Here is a 17,960-nt window from a genome sequence, read left to right on the forward strand (position 1 = left end):
CTGACCCATATAGTAAATCAGACATCTTGCCTGGAACTAAGCAAACGCAATAAAACCTTCTGAAACTCTCAGTAAGAAACAGTAATCAAAAATAATTTTTTTTTAAACCACTTTATTCAAACCTGAGCACCTCAATATAAAACTAAACACTGGTGAACTGTCATTTTCCTTGCTAAACCCAGATTACTGCAAATTTTAGATCTGCACAAGTAAGTTTCTGCTATCAGTTCAACATTTAAATAGACTAATTCATCTCTTCTGACACACTTGGTAGATTTCATATAATGAAAATAACTAAAAGAATTAGTGCAATATACTGGACAGATCAAAATAAAATGTACTTTGGAAAACAAAGTTGCAAAGTTCATTACTGACAGACAGCAGTACTTATGTTACAGATACAGGAGCATTGTTTATTACTGTTCTAGCCGTAAAGGAAGAACTTAGAACCCCCTTTGATTAGAGAGGAAAAAAGTTAGCCTTAAGTAACTGTACATTCTGTATACCTTTAAGCAACTCTTAAATATTACAGAAAGTATTAAACAAATGTAGACTACAATGCAGAGTACCTATTTACAGTACATTAATATCCAAATTTAAAATCAAGTTGGATGTACATAATTGTTAGTGCACTATTTTTTTCCATAGGGGAAAAACAAACTGTAATGGCCAGCAATGATCAAAACGAAGAAAGAACTCACAGACACCAAGTTTGTTGTTGTTTTACTTGAAGAGCTCTTACAGTTTGTAGAAGGAAAAAAATCCTAAGTCATAAAGTTGAATTTACTGGTCTGTACCCTCTGAACAGATTAGAAATGAAGTTAAACTTGATTTATCACTAATTTTTTTAGATATCTAACTGGGTTGATATAATTTACATACAGTGTACCAACTAAAACTCCACTTTCCTGCAAGCACAGAGTTCTTAAAATTGTTAATGCAAGTATTATTTGTAATTAAATTATTAAACTATGGAATGTATAACTAAACAGTAGATACCTGCAGAAACAACTGGTTGCATCAATACTGTGAATAAGTTTAAGTAATTTTTACGCCCTGTTTCTAAAAAGGTTTTAAAGCACAATTGAGAGTTATGAGAAGTCCCAATTCTATTCATTATAACAGTAATCAGTATTGAGGCTACAGGAACTGGCCAATTAGGTCCACAGAAAGTAGTTCTTCTACACCCCTAATGGTAAGTGATTTTTAAAACCTTTCAGCTGAAGGAAGTTTATTCCGATTCCATCTCTCCTCTACTGCTGAAACATTACAGCCAGTGACGGATACATGCATGTTAAAATTTTAGGTCAAAAGAAAACTGTATCATGAACTTGACTATTATCATAAGTCTCTTCGCTGTTTGGAAGCTGTACTGGGCCAGGTTAAGCACTCCAATCCCATGGTTATTAACAGTTAGGAAGCAGAAGAATATTCAGAACAGTTTAAAGCAATTGATGTTTTAGTTACTACAACATTGACTCTTGGGTGATTGCGTGGGTTCAGTAAGGTCTACTCCTCTTCCTCTGGTAGAGCTGGCTCCTGCATTCTGTGGTTCATTCTTGGGCAGTTTTTTTGCTATAAAATCAACAAGAAACAAGAGTTAAAACTGAGATTGAACTAAGATCAAATGACCTGAGTACACAGTTAACACTTTGTTAATCTATAAGCATATCAATGTAATCACTATAAAATCTGGTTTGATTCAGTGTGTTGATAATAAAAGAAGTTAAGACACTTAACTTCTTCATGATTAACTACCTTATCTATGATTTTCAAGAGCATTTTTGAAATGCATTAGTAACTTGAGCAGTAAAATGTATCTGCACAGGTATGCTATGCCAGTAAGTGACAGCTCTTGTGGGAATCCACCTACACAGAACAGGCTTTAAGATTGGGATGTTAATGCTAAAAGATACAGAAAGAATAAAAAAGGGACAAAACAGACAGAAATGGATCAAACTGCTGCCCAGCTATCTAGCCACAACAAGTATTTGCATACAACATATAAATCAGCCCACAGCACTAGATCAAGTCTCTCCTCTATTTTCCAAGCTGTCTTTTCTCTTCAGCTTTTATTAGTCAATTTACAGTGATAATTTCTTTGTTGTCCTTGTAGCTCCAAGGTACCTTTTTGGTGCTAATATGAAAAATAAGAGTGACAAATATTACCCTTCTGAGCAGTAGCTCCTCCCAGCTTTCTCTCCATCAGAAAATTGCTAAGTTCTAGGTAGAAGGACTTCCATGGGGCTGTCCTGCTCATGTTACTGGGACCCAACAACCACCCATTTCACATTCGGCTGCCTGCTTTGACTCCAAAGCAATTACCTTGACCAACTTTTAAAAGTTTTAGGAAAACTAATGAAATGCAACTGTAACGACCAGAAAACCAGCAGAGTACACACCAACAAGATATGTTGTGGTGCTAGATCTCAGGATGCTAGGTAACCTCATCAAGGCTCCCCTTCCAACAAAAGGTTAGATCAGACGATATTTTGAGATCCCTTCCAGCCTGGGCTGTTCTACAATTCTGTGATAGAACCCAAGGTTTCATGTAATACTACATTGCTGAGACAGTACCAAGCACCAGTAAAAAAAATAAATAAAAAATATGCCTACAGAGCACTGTCGCTTTGGATTCTAGATACATTCTAGAACTGTAAATTAATACGCATTTTTTGAACTGGAAGTTCTGAATGAGCTGTAAAGCAGTCAGTTTACAAGCAGCTGTAGCTTCCATCCCATAATTCTGTCCATGGTCTCATTGTCTCCCATTTTTGAAGATCATGTTTACTCATGGCCCATCAAACCACATTCATGTTGTGCAAAAGGCCACTCCAAGTTCCATGCAACACTTACACCCTCTTGTCTTTGTCCAGATTTCCCTTCAGGGTCCATTGCTGCACATATTTTGCTCTGAGGCACTGACAAAGCTGAATTTCTCCCATCAATTTGACAGAATACTCACATGGACAACCAACCTTGCAGACAAAATACTCAGGTACTAAATGGGCATTGTTTTCTCAAATTCAAAAAATTATCAGACTTTGGGGATTTAATTTTCTTTTTTTTTTAATTAGTAGGACATAAACTCTACCTTTAAACAAATTAATGTTAAAAATTCACCAGAATAGTGTAATTGAGGTTTTCTGTATCATTAAATGCAGCCTATCTTGAGCACTTATAAGAAAAATATACTTTTACTCATACAATTATGTGGTTTTTCCCCCAAGTATTTATAGTTCATATGAAGCAAGTACTTGTTATAAAGTGTTGCTATAGTGATAATTTAATTTGCATCTGCTGGAAGTTTGAACCACACCACAAATTACCTTCTGCTTTACTGATTTGGAAAGCAGCAGATAAGAGCGCTTTAGAAACACGTAATTTTGACAGCAATACTGTTTTTCACAAAAGAAGTGGGAGAGAGGTCACTGTAGTGCAAAATACAAAAGAGATTTAATAGGTTAATTTGACACTCTACATTACTATTTCCCAGTAGCAGAGCCACTACTGTGATTTAAGTTATTACTATATAGGTTGGTGACCCTCCTAAAAATGCATGATTTCTTTGTTCTCCACTTTCAAATTGTTTATTAACAACGAAATACAATTTTGTATCCATCAATGGAATTCACAAAATTTCTTAGTAATTTATACTTATTGCTACATGTTAGCATCTTTACAGAAATCCCTAGGAATATGTTAGGGCTAAAAATATATTAGTAAATTTACTTTTTACATGAAGTGTCCTTTACTTATACTTGGACATCGAATTTAGGCCCACATTGTCATCTTTGGCACAACTTTTGGATAGCTGCATTTGGAATTCAATCAAAATTTTAACACAAAAGTGTGTTTGCAAATACTTTGTTTACACTACAATGAGTACTTGACATTTCTTTTTAAGCAAGTCCACATTTTGAAATGTTTCCAGCTTCAATTATCATTGTCTCATAAAAGGTACATTATTCCAGGTTCTGCACTTATCCAAGGCAGTGTGGAATCTGCTGCAAACAACATACCAGCAAAAGGCACACATTTATACACTTTTACTTATGTTCTTGTACTCATTTGATAAAACAAATGCCAAGTACATCATGTAATTAAGAAAAGCTGTGTAAAGCTTTTTTATGGTTACCTATATCATGGGAAAGGTTTTGGGTATTTTTTGTAACAACTAAAGTTCTACTTTGCTTGAACTTGAAGCAGTACAAATTTTGATCAAGAAATCAAAACAGAACACACAACTTGCTGGCAGAATTCAGAAGTAACCTATAGCTTAGCTATTCCAAGTTAATCCAAGTGTTTTGGTGCTTGACAGAAGACTTGTGCAATTGTGCTTCAAGTAAGTTTATCCGACTTCTGAAAGTCAAAATGATCTAAAAGGGCCTAAGGAAATTTCCAGGAATAATTTAGATGAAAAACAAAAATTTCAGGTTAGGAAGCTTGTGATGGTATGAATTTCATAAAAACAGTTCCCTTAAATTCTTAGTTTGTTCATAAACTCACCAATTGCCATGAATATTTCATTTACGTTCATAGATGTTTTGGCAGACGTCTCCATGAACAATAAGCTGTTGTCATCTGCATAAGCTTGTGCTTCCTGAAAATTAAAATAAAAATGCATTACTTCACTTAAGAAAAAAAAAAATCACTCAACACGTTATACTCTGTATACTAAGGGACAATATACTTTGATACTAAGTGACAATTTCCATACCATTTTGCAAGAAAGTTCGTTGAAACACTCATGTGACAAATTGTTATTCATCAGCAATGAAGAAGCTACAATTCCATCAAGCAGTTATACATTTAGAAATGCAATCTTAAAAATCCTTACTCATCATAAAATAGTCACATCAAAAAAATATCAGGCAAAACTAAATAATAAATGAAAATATTTATTAAAAAACCAACCCTGATTCAGAACAATAGCTGTGACAGAAAGAATGAATAAACTCCAGAAAGCACCATCAAATGTCAGAAAGTCTATTATTACCCTGGAAAGAAAAGCAGTTCGTGAACTATCTTGAATCTTTTGGCCATTGAGGCAGATGGATCAGAATTATTTCATTATCCTGACAGAAATTCACAATTATAAAGCAAATAAGCAATATTAAATATCTTTCCACATTATCTCCCTTTTCAGTCTGAATTTTGATATGAAATACATTCTAGAAAAAGTTTCCTATTTTTGCCACTTGATTAACCAATTCAGCTGAGAATCCTCAGCTTCTTATGATTATGGTCACAGCTTTTGCATTCAAGAGGAAATCTGCAAAAAGCCAAACCTGATAAAAAAACTACAGCATTCTACATTTAAGTGATGACTTCTAGGATCTATGCAACTCTATTTGAATAACACATTAACAAATACTCAAAAATCTAAAGTGTGCTTTGCAGTGAAAAAGGATTGTCAAGCCTGCAAGAAGACCATGAATCCACATGAACAAAAAATAAACTCTTGAAAAATATTAAGATTGTATTGTTGTACAAAAAAATAGTAAAGGTAGTTCTACTTTAGTAATTAGATTCTAAGTTTTCGACTGCACATATGCATGCAACTTTTGTTAACTGATACAATTTTTCACAAACCACAAAGATCTTCTGTCACACAACTTTGTTACAATGGGCTTGGAAGTATAAAAATCAGAAAATCAAGTTGAATTGTGGCAGAAAAATACTTAAAACAGTGTTAACCTTCACAGTCTGACTTCTTTGTAATAGTTTTGTAACTATAGTTACATGAGGATTCATTACTATACATAGCAGTATCTCACACAGTGACACCAAATACAGATTAAAGCCCGAAGAGAATTAATGACTAATAAATATTATCCTAATTCAAATTCAAACAATCATGAATGGACCAGAACCATCTGCAGTAAGTTTTATTTGCTTTGGAAGCTATTTTCTGATGACTTGGTTAAACTTTTTAGAAGATGAAATATAGCAGCGAGAGCACGGATACATCCACTAAACCAAGAAGAATGCCACGAAAAGCACAATTAAAACTTGAACACTGCTTCAACAGTATAGCCTAAGCAAGTTAGGCACAATGATCAGCTTCGTATCAATACAATAATCAACATTTTCCTGCTGACAAGTCAGAACAAACGATTTGCACTGAGAACTACTTCTGTCTCATCTACTGAAACTCTAGTTACTGGTAATTTCGGGTAGAAGACAGGGAAAAGTCACATCAAAGAACAGAAATTCAACTAGTCTTAACTATCTCTAACTAGCCTTAAAGATATGCAAATATATTAGTTATTCCTCATAGTCTAACTTAATTATTCAAAAAAGTTTATTGTTACATATCACTCCTACACAAATAGATTTTTCAGTAGCATGTATAATTTAATTAGTCTCAGCTGACATTTGTATTTAACAGCATGACCTCTATAACAACTACCTAGGCTATGCATATAAGCTCCTCATAGGTTTATTTAGTTTCTATTCCAACAAAATGCTAATTCTATAGACAGAATGTATGTACATACCTGGAAATCCACAGCTCTTTTGTTAGCTAGATCAGCTTTGTTTCCTGCTAAAGCTATTACAATGTTAGGACTTGCTTGTCGCTGAAGTTCTTTGACCCAATTTTTCGCTCTGGCAAAGGACTCCTGTTAATGATTGCAAAATGATGCAACTGAGTTTTATCATCCTTTTGTACTCATCTATTATCCCAATCTCTGTTATCTAGACTTCAAGCAAAAGGCCAATGCAAGGCTGCTACCTTTGTCCAAAGGCACATTCCTGCTTGTTAACTGAGCTTTAAAATGAAACATTCCTACCTTAGTTCTCAAATATGCTTAGTTGGGATAAAGCTGAAGTGGTAAGAAAAGATAGGAAGATCTTTATGTAGACAGACTAAGGAAAGAAGTGGTTAAGAGAGTAAATTGGAATTTTAATTTCTCCTCTAGAAGAATCAAGTTTATGAATAGCTATATTGAAAAGGTTTCAAAATGCTTTCTAATTACTGAGCACTGTTCATTATGGTACACAGTTTCTGAGTTTGAGGGTTTTTGGTTTTAAGTCTCATTTTACCAAAAATGAAGTGAAGCTTATCTGATCTAAGTTCAAATAAAAAGAAATCAAATAACCTTAGGTTTTAGTCCCGATTGCTTGTGCTACCTTCCCAATCCTTACCTGTAACTTGCAGTAATACTGTATTAAAATAATGTCTTTCACTATCAGAAATAAACTGCCACCAGCAACGTGGTGAGAGTACAGCACAACTCCAGTGAACCAATTTAAAGGTGAGTTTGAAACATTTCTACAATTCAATTTGCTTTCTCTTTTTTTCTTTCAATACAGTAAAAAAACTCCTAGAAATGGTCTATTAGCAAGAAAAGTTTACAACCACAATTTAACATCACATAGTCCAATATGAAATAAGAAACCTGATCTAGTGAAATACATCCCTCCCCACGACAAAGGGGCTGGACTAGATGACCTTTAAAGGTCCCTTCCAACCCAAACCATTCTATGATTCTGTGAAACTATGCATTGATTCACACGAGTCAGCAAGAAAAATTAAGGAAAGATCAATGCAAAAATCACCAACTTGTAAATCTCTCTTGTGCCTCCCTAATATAGTACTTACCTCGTTTGTAATGTCGTATACCACTATAGCTGCTTGCGCTCCTCTGTAGTACATGGGTGCTAAACTGTGGTACCGCTCTTGCCCAGCTGTATCCCAAATTTCAAATTTTACTGTTGTATCGTCGAGACATACAGTCTGGGTTAGAAAAGCAGCTACAAAAAAGATAGAGGTGCTGAAACCAGAAGTCTGCTTATATCTCTATATTAATATAAAATTATGTTCACAGAGACGCAAATGATTTCCTCAAACAATTTAAGCCTATTATTAAAACATAGCAGGTTTGAAGCAAGCATTAGCTGATAGACCATAACTGATCAACATAGAACAGCTATTTGAACAACCAGTCCTTCCTCAAGTTAAAAACACATGAAAGCAATAGTTGGAAAGAATTCCCTTTTTCTTGTTAATAGCTAATCTGAGTAACCACAAGCCTTTTCTTAAGCCTTCTAGATACATTTCATCCTGTTTCAACAGACTATAGAGTACCAGTAACAGCATCCCATCAGGCTATAATCCAACAGTTCTGATATTTACAGTTCCACGCATTTCTATTACTTGAAACAGTATCTTGAAGCCTTGATTTTCAGCTCCTGACAATTCCACCTTAGCTAATGGGTATAGAAGAAACAATCCTTAAAAGTTCTTGTTCTTAAAGCAGACGTGTTTTTGACTTTGCAAGTGATCTCAAGAATTCATTTTAGCATAATTTTGACAGCCTGCAAAGTTTCAGGGAAACTTGCATCCATTGCCACTACAGCTGAAATCATTACCATAAATAATGGTCTTCTAAGTATAGAAAAGAGTAAATAACTTATTCCAAGTTTTCAAACAGTTACTCCTCATAATGATTGAGGTACCTATTATCAATATGGAAGCAAGTACCCACACAACACAGAAGCCCATACTACAAAACTAAGCTAGAATATCTAGAATATCTTGAGGAAAAAAAAACCAACAAGAAACGAAACACTGAAAAGCAAGATTTCCTTCTACTGGGTTCTCTTAACGCTCTGAGTTTTAACTCAGCCATCTGTTTTGACCGTAGCTTTTGAAGTTTAAAAATAAGCACACAGCTATTACAGCGGTCTGAAAAGCTGTTTTGATTACCTGCTTTACAGTCACATTGTTTGCCCAGTTATAGCACGTACACAACAGAAAATGCAACAATCCTAAGAATTGAGACGAAAGTTTGCGCAATCCAGCACAAATGCTTGGAGTTGTTTTCCCAGTCACGACAGACATTTAGTGAAATACTTTGGACTGGCTTGCCCTTGCTCCTTCCACAAACAGCAGGGGGAAAAAAAAAAAAAAAGTAATATTTCAGGCGGCCTGCTTGATGAAATGCTACAGGAAGTCCCCTACTTGGCAAAACTGGAGACTGTCACCACTAAAGCATACTGACAGATTGTGGCCGCTTTAAATCAAATGTCTGAAGAGGCACTGACCCATGAATAACCCTGCATACCTGGGACATTGCCCTGTCCCACATACTCCTAGACATCACAGCCTATGAATCATTCCAAAACTGCTACAACGTTCAACTCATTACAGTAAACCAAAAGCAAGTCCATCTTGCTTTATAAAGGACACCCTAACTAGTCAGCTTCTGTATGTTAGTTAAGTTGTCAGGTATTGCTGCTTCAGGGATATTAGCATCCATCCCAGATGAACAGGCAGGTTGGAGATGGCAAAGGCTTTGATGTTCCCATGTTAAATCACCATAAATCTCTCTAAATGCTAAATATCCAAGCACTGGTAAAACAGGCTCCTCTTAGTAGCTCCCTACAAAAGCCCAGAACCAAAATAAAGAGAAAAACACATACATCCTGCACCAGACTAAAGGTTTCCTCCTCAGAACCAACTAAATATTATATTTCTCCAAGGCAGAGACAATATGTTAAACAAGTGGAATTTGAAGTTCATAGAAGCATTATTCTTTTCAACAGAAGAATGTACCTCAACTCCATAAAGGAGGGAATGTACTTAGATTTAAAACAAGGTTTTCATTCTATGACATCCTCTTGTTTTTGTTGAAACAGACACTTCAACCACCATAAAATGCCAATTAATTTCTGCAAAAAAGGTAACTTTCTTCTATCTTGCAAGGCCATCGTAAATTGGCAATTAATCAGCTGTGTTCATCGTCTGAAAGCCTATCATCCTTAACAGCCATACCTTTGTCTTAAGCAAGGAACAGGAACTGCTACACTAGTCTGAAGTGGCAAAAGCACATCACTTCCATCCAACATGTCTGCCTTCAACTGCACTGTCTTTCAGATGGTTTTATTCAGATTCACAATGCACACAAGCCTCTCTTTGTTAAAAGGCCCTTCTGTATACAAAAACAAATTACACCTTAAGCAACTACAATCTACAGAGTTAGCTTTCTGTATAGAAAACTTTTTCTGAATCCCAATATTGCTGCATTTAGCATCTCTCAACTGTATTATAGGGCATTTCCTTGTTTCTATTTTAAATAGAATAGGCATGAATTAATACAGAGTTTACACTAAACTCTGTATATCTGAACTCGAACTTAAGCTCTTGTTGAACCTTTGTATAGATTTTAAACAGTGTAACAGTTTGGGTTATCCCTAGCTCTACCTGGACACTAAACCAAGAAAAACCAGTAAGGAGGTTAAATGAACTGGACATTGCTGAAACTGAACAATGGATTTCACTTTATTTTACCAGTTTGGATTTTTTTAAAAACTAAAAACCATGTTGATATTGGGAAGTTAATTCACTATAGATCTTTGAGAATGCTTTCCACATTACCACATAGCTGTATGAGATAATACAGCAACCTTTCACACCGACACCTATCCTAAAGCCACGATAAAACACAAAGCCAAAAGTTCGCATTAATAAGACTTGTAAAGGAGAAAACAGAGGTTCTCTATTTATGCTGACAGAGATATAAAATAAATACCTGTAACAGCTAGAGATAGGGTAAATGATGGTGCAATGAAATCCACCTTGCATTTATTTTTGTAAGCTTTGTAGATTTTTTACATTTCAACAATGTTTAAAGACTAATACAGACCACTGAAATGGCGTCACATAAATATTACAATGAAACAGACCAATTCATGCAAGCAGCAACAAGGACTACTAGAGAATATTTATCAATCCATAAAATACATGGTTTGTTTATGTCTGTATGCCATTAGGTAGTTTTATGAGAAGTTTAAGTTTATCCAAGGAGGAATACAACTCAAAGCACAAACAACTTCAAATAAGAAGGGGGATAAAATCTGTCCATGGTTAAACAGATTTGTTTTTTTCTTTAATTCTAGTAGCCAGCACCTGTTCTGTTTAAAGTCACAAAACGTGAAAACAGCACATTAAATTCTGTGATTACTAACAAAGAAAGGTATATCCAGAAATGTAGCAAGTTCTCCCAAATCAAAAGCAAAGTCAGTATGCAAAAAAGGCAACACAAACTTTTTGGAAGATGTAGCACTTTTTTTCCATAGAAACTAAGTTCTTAATTCTTACTAAGCAGTTATTTCATGCATTAAGCATACAGTATAATTAAAACAGCCATAAATCCACCCACAAACAAAATGTAACATCAAGCCCAGTTTTCAAAACTATGCAGTTCAAGCACATGTTTGCTTTCTCACTTGACATGGATGTTTGCTACAGCCTCCTGCCAACTACAGACAGGGCTCAGAGTTATAGTTCTCAACTACAGACAGGGCTCAGATTTGATCCTTGCTGTCAATGACCCATTTTAGAAGTGTAGTTACATTCAACCTTGTCAAGGGCAATATAAACTCAGCATGAAACAAATCAACAGAGTAACTTTCTCACCTCCAATCGTACTTTCTTGAAACTCATGAAACTGTCCTTTTACAAAACGAAGCACCAAACTTGATTTGCCAACTGCAGACTCTCCTAAAAGTACTAGTTTGAACTGGCAAATTTTATTTCCAGCATTTGGCCCATTGGGTCTTGTTGCTCCTCGATTAGCCATGCCCAAATTAGAAAGAAGTCCTTTGTTTCAAGCTCTTGAAAGCAAGTCCCAGGATTCAGATCTCTGTAGTGCTTCTGCCAGTAACAACCTGTTTATGAAAAGATAGTGGGTGGTATTAGATTTACAAACCAAGTAAGAAAAATCTAATTCACTAATGCAAGCACGGATTACATATAACTTGTTCTAATATTTACCAAAGTCAACAGTCCAGAGTACAACTATCATCACTGTTAAGATGTCAGCTATAGAAAAAAATCTTTGACAAATGAACCACTTATCTTCTATACCTCACCTTCCCATTAAAGCTTCAAATTAGGACATTAAAATCCAATTATGTTTCTTCTTGCAAGACTTCAGTCTTTCATTTCTTAATATATCAAGATTGAAGTATAACGCAACAGATTCAGACTCTCACATTATTAGTAAAATATCAAGTGATAAGACATAATTTTTCCCCAATGTTTGCTATTGCTAAGCAGTATTCTAAAGTCAGCACTGCTAAAGAATGCTAAAAAATTGAGCAAACTGGGAAAGCCCAATCACCACACCAAGCCTTTGCAAGTATACTTCATAAATTCACTCCAATCATTCCTTGATCACTCCATTCCTTAAATAAGAGTACAGAATATATTGATGCACAAATACCTATTGATGCACATTAATACCTTCTCTAGTTAACAACTGTACTTTCAGAAGCAAAAATACAAAGCCTTCCATATGTAGAAAACTGGATTATCTTGACCAGTAAGAATTCTAAATAACTTTGTGCAAGCCACCAGAGAACTATCATACAATGATAAACTGGTATTTCCAATACTAACACATGATCTAGCAAATCAATACTCAGAACAGAGATCTTTGTTAAGAACAAGTATGCACAGTGTATTCCTTAGTCCACCTACTCTTCCTTCAAACACCCTAAAAAAAATAAATCAAAGTATTTATTCATATGGACAGGGAACTTCAGACACTGTTGATATCACTTCTGAGCCTAAAATCTGTTTTTATACACTTAACAGTAGAGATTAAATCTTTTTGCAGGTGGGCATTGCTGTATGAAAGAACAGTTATAATAATTTTTTGTATTCTTTCCTCTCAGTTCCCAAAACAAAATTCCAAGCGAGCCCACAGGAATTATACCTAAGTGATGGTCACTCAGCTCCCAATAAGAGAAGCATCTGCTTCTGTATTTCCGCTAAAAAAAACCCCAATGCCCCCCCAACAGCCTTTAACTTTGTCCTAATCCAGCTGATTATTTACTTGTATTGTGCACATTTGTTGGGGATACAGCTTTTCTAGCACATAGGAGGCAAGCAAGTTAGTTTGGAGCACATTCTCCTAATGCAGAAAATGGCTTTAATACATATGCTGCAAAAAAGTAAGCAAACCTGCTACTTTCAAATAACTTCTTCCTTACAGTAAAGTAACCACACTTTAAACCAAGCAGTAGTCTTTAGCCATCCTCCCACTATAAACCATTTAGCACATGTATCAGGCACTTCAGCATCCCAGTTTACTACACACCTAGCCTCAGACTCTAAGCCTTCATTCTCTTTCTTAGCTCTCCCTTTTGTAAACTCAGCAGTAGTCCTGAAGAATCTTTTCTGCAAAGTGCTTCTAGCATTCTAGCAGAACCCCATCCTCCACTAAGATACTCCTTTACAAACAAATTTCCATGCAATAAATAATGCTAAGATTTCTTATTTATTTCTTCACCAACATAACATTGAAAAGCTCATACTTTATTTCTCACTGTAAACAGAACTTGATTATAGGTCTTTGAAAAAAATTTTTAAACATCTTAACAACAGTCTTATTTGGTCACGTTGCTACTTTTCCAACACCTCTCAAAAACAATTTAACTTCTTCCAGGTAGGCTATTCTAATCCCATATTCATCCCCTTCTGTCCTGAGTTTCTGTCCTGTCTATTATGATATCCTTAAATCAAGTGATTTTTTCTTATTTTAATTGCACAACATGATCTAATAAATATCTATTTTTAGATATATGTTCTTACAAACTTGTGAATGTTTTTATGAAGCAAAAAAGCCCCTGCATATCAAATGACCATTATTAAGTACTATGATAATTACATATTAAAATTCTTATTCATTAAATTAATTTTGGTTGAATATTTTACTACACAAGAATGGATAGTCATTTTAAAAACACCAGACCTTTCACCCTTACAGCATAAGACAATTCATGCACAGCTGGTGTGTTGGTTCTCAAGCAAGGCTCTTCCCCCCCTACATGTGCTGCTGAAAAATGCTTCAGAAATTGCAGAGCAATTTGGATAAAAATGGACGAGTGACAACAGTTAATCTCTCCCTAATTATATTACAAGAGAGAAAGCAGCAAGGCACAGCCAAAACATAGGTAGCTCAGAATACTGTTAGCCATTTGTTTATCTTTTCCTTTGGAAAAGTAATGAAGACAATTAAGTTATTTCTGTTTTAAAAATAAATAGATCTGTTTGTTGTAGCATTCTATGTGCTTGGATAACCATGAAATAATTTTAAACCCTTTAATCTCAATCCATCCCATGTTCTTCTAGACTCCATAGTGTTAAGACATAGGGACAAAATCCAATGACCATATGAGTTAGTACTCTTTGGAGCAAGTGACTTCTAGATGACAAACTGTGAGGAAATCAACCCACTACACTGGTTACTTGCTATGACTACTTTGCTTGCTGTCTCCCATACTGAGAGCAAAAGGAGGTATGACAGAAACAGGCAAGATTGGTTTAACTTGCATAATATCTTTTTGTTTCAACTGACCATTTACAGCTCGTAGTTATTCAGATTTATATTACTTACAAACCAGTAATTACTGCCCCCTTGCAAAACTCCTTCAGGACCCAAAGCTGAAACAGGTTGTCAAGAAAAATACTTAATTCAATTTTTATAGATACCCAAGCTACAGAAGCTGCAGTTATCACAGAACTTCAAAGTTTACACCCTTAAAACATCCCTCCTCCCTCACCAGAAATCATTCTAGACACTTAGATACCATGTACAAAAATAACCAGCTGTCAAGCTGACAGATCACACTACCTGTGAGGAAGGCCATCAAGTCCCAGAAACATACTGCAAACATCATTCATTCAATAGTCACATCAATATACCTAATAATTTAATACTAAAAACCACCACAGTCATATCACCCACTTTTCAAAAGCTCAGGATAAAAAAAAAGCATGACTGAAAAATGGATAGAGCACATCCAGATATTTTGATGTATTAAAAAAAGTTACTAACACCTTCTGCAAGTTAACATGGAGATCATTATCTTTTGAAGTTCCAGATGATACTGAAACCGTTCAGTAAGTTGACAACATGGCAGCATACAAACATGGAAACTGGAAAAGATTTTATAATCTGAAGAGAAGCAGATTTTATAATCTGAAGAGAAGCAGTACTACAGTTTGACATAGCTACTACAGAATGTTTTTGGCCTGTTCTTTTCACATCTGTGTGTTGAACATAGTGCTTCACAAGGATTTAAAAGTAGACTTCAATGCTACAGACCCCATACGTGCTCCAAGCCTCAGGCCTCATTCGCTCTCCAGTTCCTTAAGTCATCTGTAAAATACTAGCCTTGAGAACCATACAAAAAGCACCACACAGAAGACAGGAATACTACATTCAGTACCCTACACGCATACAGTGCAAAGTTTTTGACAAATCAGTTTCAAGACAATTCTGAACACTTACTTGATAAGACTTAGCAGCCATGCCTACTTCTTACCCTTAGCTTCAGTGAAAATCTCCAGGAAAAAATCCACTAACATGCCCCCCGCCCCATTTTTGTATGCTAAATAAAATTTGCAGGCTATTGATATGTCTGAACACATGAAGAAAAATTACCTTGAAAAAACATTTTCATTTATCTACACAAAAACAAGTACACAACTGTTTGACTTGAACCAAGCTTTTAAACTGATCCGTATGGAAGTTATGCAAGGGAATTACTTATATAAATATCTGTTGAGGAAAATACTCTGGAAGTTTCTGAGATGGATGGCTTTGTATGGATAGAAGTCAGGGAGATTTTCTTACTTTTATGGAGTTTAATGTGAGAACTCCATCATAACTTAAAAGGCAAGGCCCACTTTGCAGTCTTGGGCACTACAAATATATAGGCCCTTCTGGTAAGTAGAAACTTCCTTTGGGGGTTATTCAAGAGAAGAGTGGGACAGAAGCTCCTTGCTGAAACACCAGAACAACAAAGTTCGGAGCATATTATTAGGACAGTACTCCAGTTAATCCTACCCAGTAATTTATCAAATGCTGGGTATTCTCATCACTTCAGAAAAGAAATTTATATTCTGCTAGATAGTATCCTTTAATGAGTTTTGTTTATGAAAGTCATAAATTTTTTAATAGATTACCACACAAACTTCATTATGTTTGAGTCTGTGTACAAAATACAAACAGTCCTAGCCAGTATCTACAAACACACAATTTAGTGACATAATTCAGAGTCATGTAAGCGTTCAGATCAGTGCCTATTTTAAACTACAAGAAAGCTAATACAGAAGTATCAAAATAACACTAGTGACAAAAGCCAGCCTACTAAAGAGATTAAGACAGCTAACACTGCTCCTACCATGAATGTGATTAAGTACATTATCAAATAAAGACCACAATAAAAATTCATGGTAAATTTAAAACTGGAATATTTCACTACTTTTGTATTTCAAAGTAAATGACAGCACTTCTTATAATGAATACACTTACTATTGCAGTAATTTCTAACAAACTTTTTTCACACTTCACGAACAGAGACATACCACCTAATGTTGAAGTTGCAACTACTGTATACTTAAAATTTGTTTATATTGGACTATCTTGAATGTTTTCAAAAGCACTATCTAAAAAGCCTTATTTATTAGGCACTCCTACTAACCAAGGTTTCTGTTATTCCAGGTTTAGCAGAATTAGCATGGCATCTTACTGGAGTATTCAAGACAGTGACATGTACAACTCCCAAAACACTCGTCACGTGTAAGCCAGTTTATACTGAAACATAATGAGACAGTAAGTTAAACAAGTGAATCAACAGTGACTACAAAAATATCATAGCCTTTCAATTAAAGATAATAACCGTCTCATAAGCTCACATGCATGATGTGTAGTATCAATTGGTTTCAGATAAACTGGTTTATCATACAGGAAATGTAAGTGATGATGACTGTACTATCATTGTCTTTAGCCATCTCACTTCAGCCAACATCTACCTTTTTCCTGACATTTCTTATTACAGGATAACAATACACACATGCAATGTAGCCTGCCCGCAACTCTGGAAAGTCACTACCAACTTGGAAAAAACAAAGGTGCCATGCTTTTTCCTTGGTCTGAGTGTTATGTGGAAGAAACTGATTAATTTCAGCTGCCTAATAAGCTGTTCAGCCTCTTTTTTCCATCCCCAGGCTCTGAAAGAGGTATAAGGAAGAAAAAAATAAATCATCAAAAATGCTGAGAGATCAGCCTTTCACAGGCCTATTGTTTGGAGCATTTTTGTCGTTCGTAAAATAAATCAGCTCTCCTCTAAAATATAAGAAAGCATAGGTTTGTTCCTCCAGCTTTATGTCTTGTTCCAGTGAAGCCCTATGCAGGGCATACCCAGTACACTAGGCCTGTCGTGAGCCCCCGGATGGCGCCGTGTTCGAGTATTTTACTTCCCCCCTTATTCGCCGTCCCTCCTCCAGCCGCAAGCGAAAGGGAAAGCGAGGGACACTTCTCCCAACCTCCCCTTCCATATCTCACAAGCAACTCGAAGGGACCAACCCTGCCCTTGCAGCTGGGCTCGGGCAGCGATAACCCGCACGGCAGGGGAGGATCCCCGCTCTCCCTCCGTCGCGCCGCGGTCCCGGGCCCAGCCCCTCCAACCCCCGTCGCCACCGCCACCGCCACCACCACCACCACCGCCGCCACCACCTCCTCCCCTCCCCCGCCGTTCCCTTCCAGGCACAGGAATAAGGGGAAGTGGGAAAATCGGGGGCGCCATTTTGAGACGGGAAGAGAGAGGGACCAGCCGCTCCTGCCTGCACGCCGGGCTGCCCACCTCGGCAGCCTGCACCGCGGCCCAGTGTCCCCGCAGGGCCCGGCGGCGCCGGCAGGGGAGGCGACCGCCGGCAGGAGCCCCAACAACAAACACCCGCTTTACCCCGGCCGTCTCACCGCCGGTGCGCTCAGGCCCCACCGGCGCGGACCCCCGCCCCGCCACCGCCTCCTCCTCACCTGGCCGGGCCGCGGGGAAGGAGGGGGAGCCGGGCGGTGGAGCGACGTCTGTCCGTCCGTCCGGCGGGGGAGCCGGAGGAGGAGGAAGAAGGGGGGGGGGGGGGGGCGCCCCGGGGG

General features: G+C 36.7%; 1 protein-coding gene across 1 annotated transcript; it reads right to left on the bottom strand.

Annotated features, from left to right (window-relative positions):
• Positions 1-92: 92 nt before the first annotated feature.
• RAB5A (RAB5A, member RAS oncogene family) lies at positions 93-17,906 on the bottom strand. Its single transcript, XM_014937791.1, has 6 exons — positions 17,844-17,906; positions 11,429-11,679; positions 7,610-7,761; positions 6,504-6,626; positions 4,510-4,603; positions 93-1,575 (listed from the first exon to the last, which is right to left on the bottom strand). The coding sequence occupies exons 2-6, from the start codon at positions 11,589-11,591 to the stop codon at positions 1,460-1,462; spliced, it is 648 nt and encodes a 215-aa protein (XP_014793277.1). The 5' UTR covers positions 11,592-11,679; positions 17,844-17,906; the 3' UTR covers positions 93-1,459.
• Positions 17,907-17,960: the final 54 nt, after the last annotated feature.

Source organism: Calidris pugnax, unplaced genomic scaffold, assembly GCF_001431845.1.
Source record: "Calidris pugnax isolate Ruff unplaced genomic scaffold, ASM143184v1 scaffold11, whole genome shotgun sequence".
In the NCBI taxonomy this organism is placed as follows: Eukaryota; Metazoa; Chordata; class Aves; order Charadriiformes; family Scolopacidae; genus Calidris; species Calidris pugnax.

Coding starts and splice junctions, on each gene's coding strand:
- RAB5A (XM_014937791.1), bottom strand. CDS start 11,591: ATGGCTAATCGAGGAGCAACAAGACCCAATGGGCCAAATGCTGGAAAT. Junction 6,627..7,609: donor TATACGACATTACAAACGAG/GTAAGTACTATA, acceptor AATCATTAACAG/GAGTCCTTTGCCAGAGCGAA. Junction 1,576..4,509: donor TGAAATATTCATGGCAATTG/GTGAGTTTATGA, acceptor TTGATTTTATAG/CAAAAAAACTGCCCAAGAAT.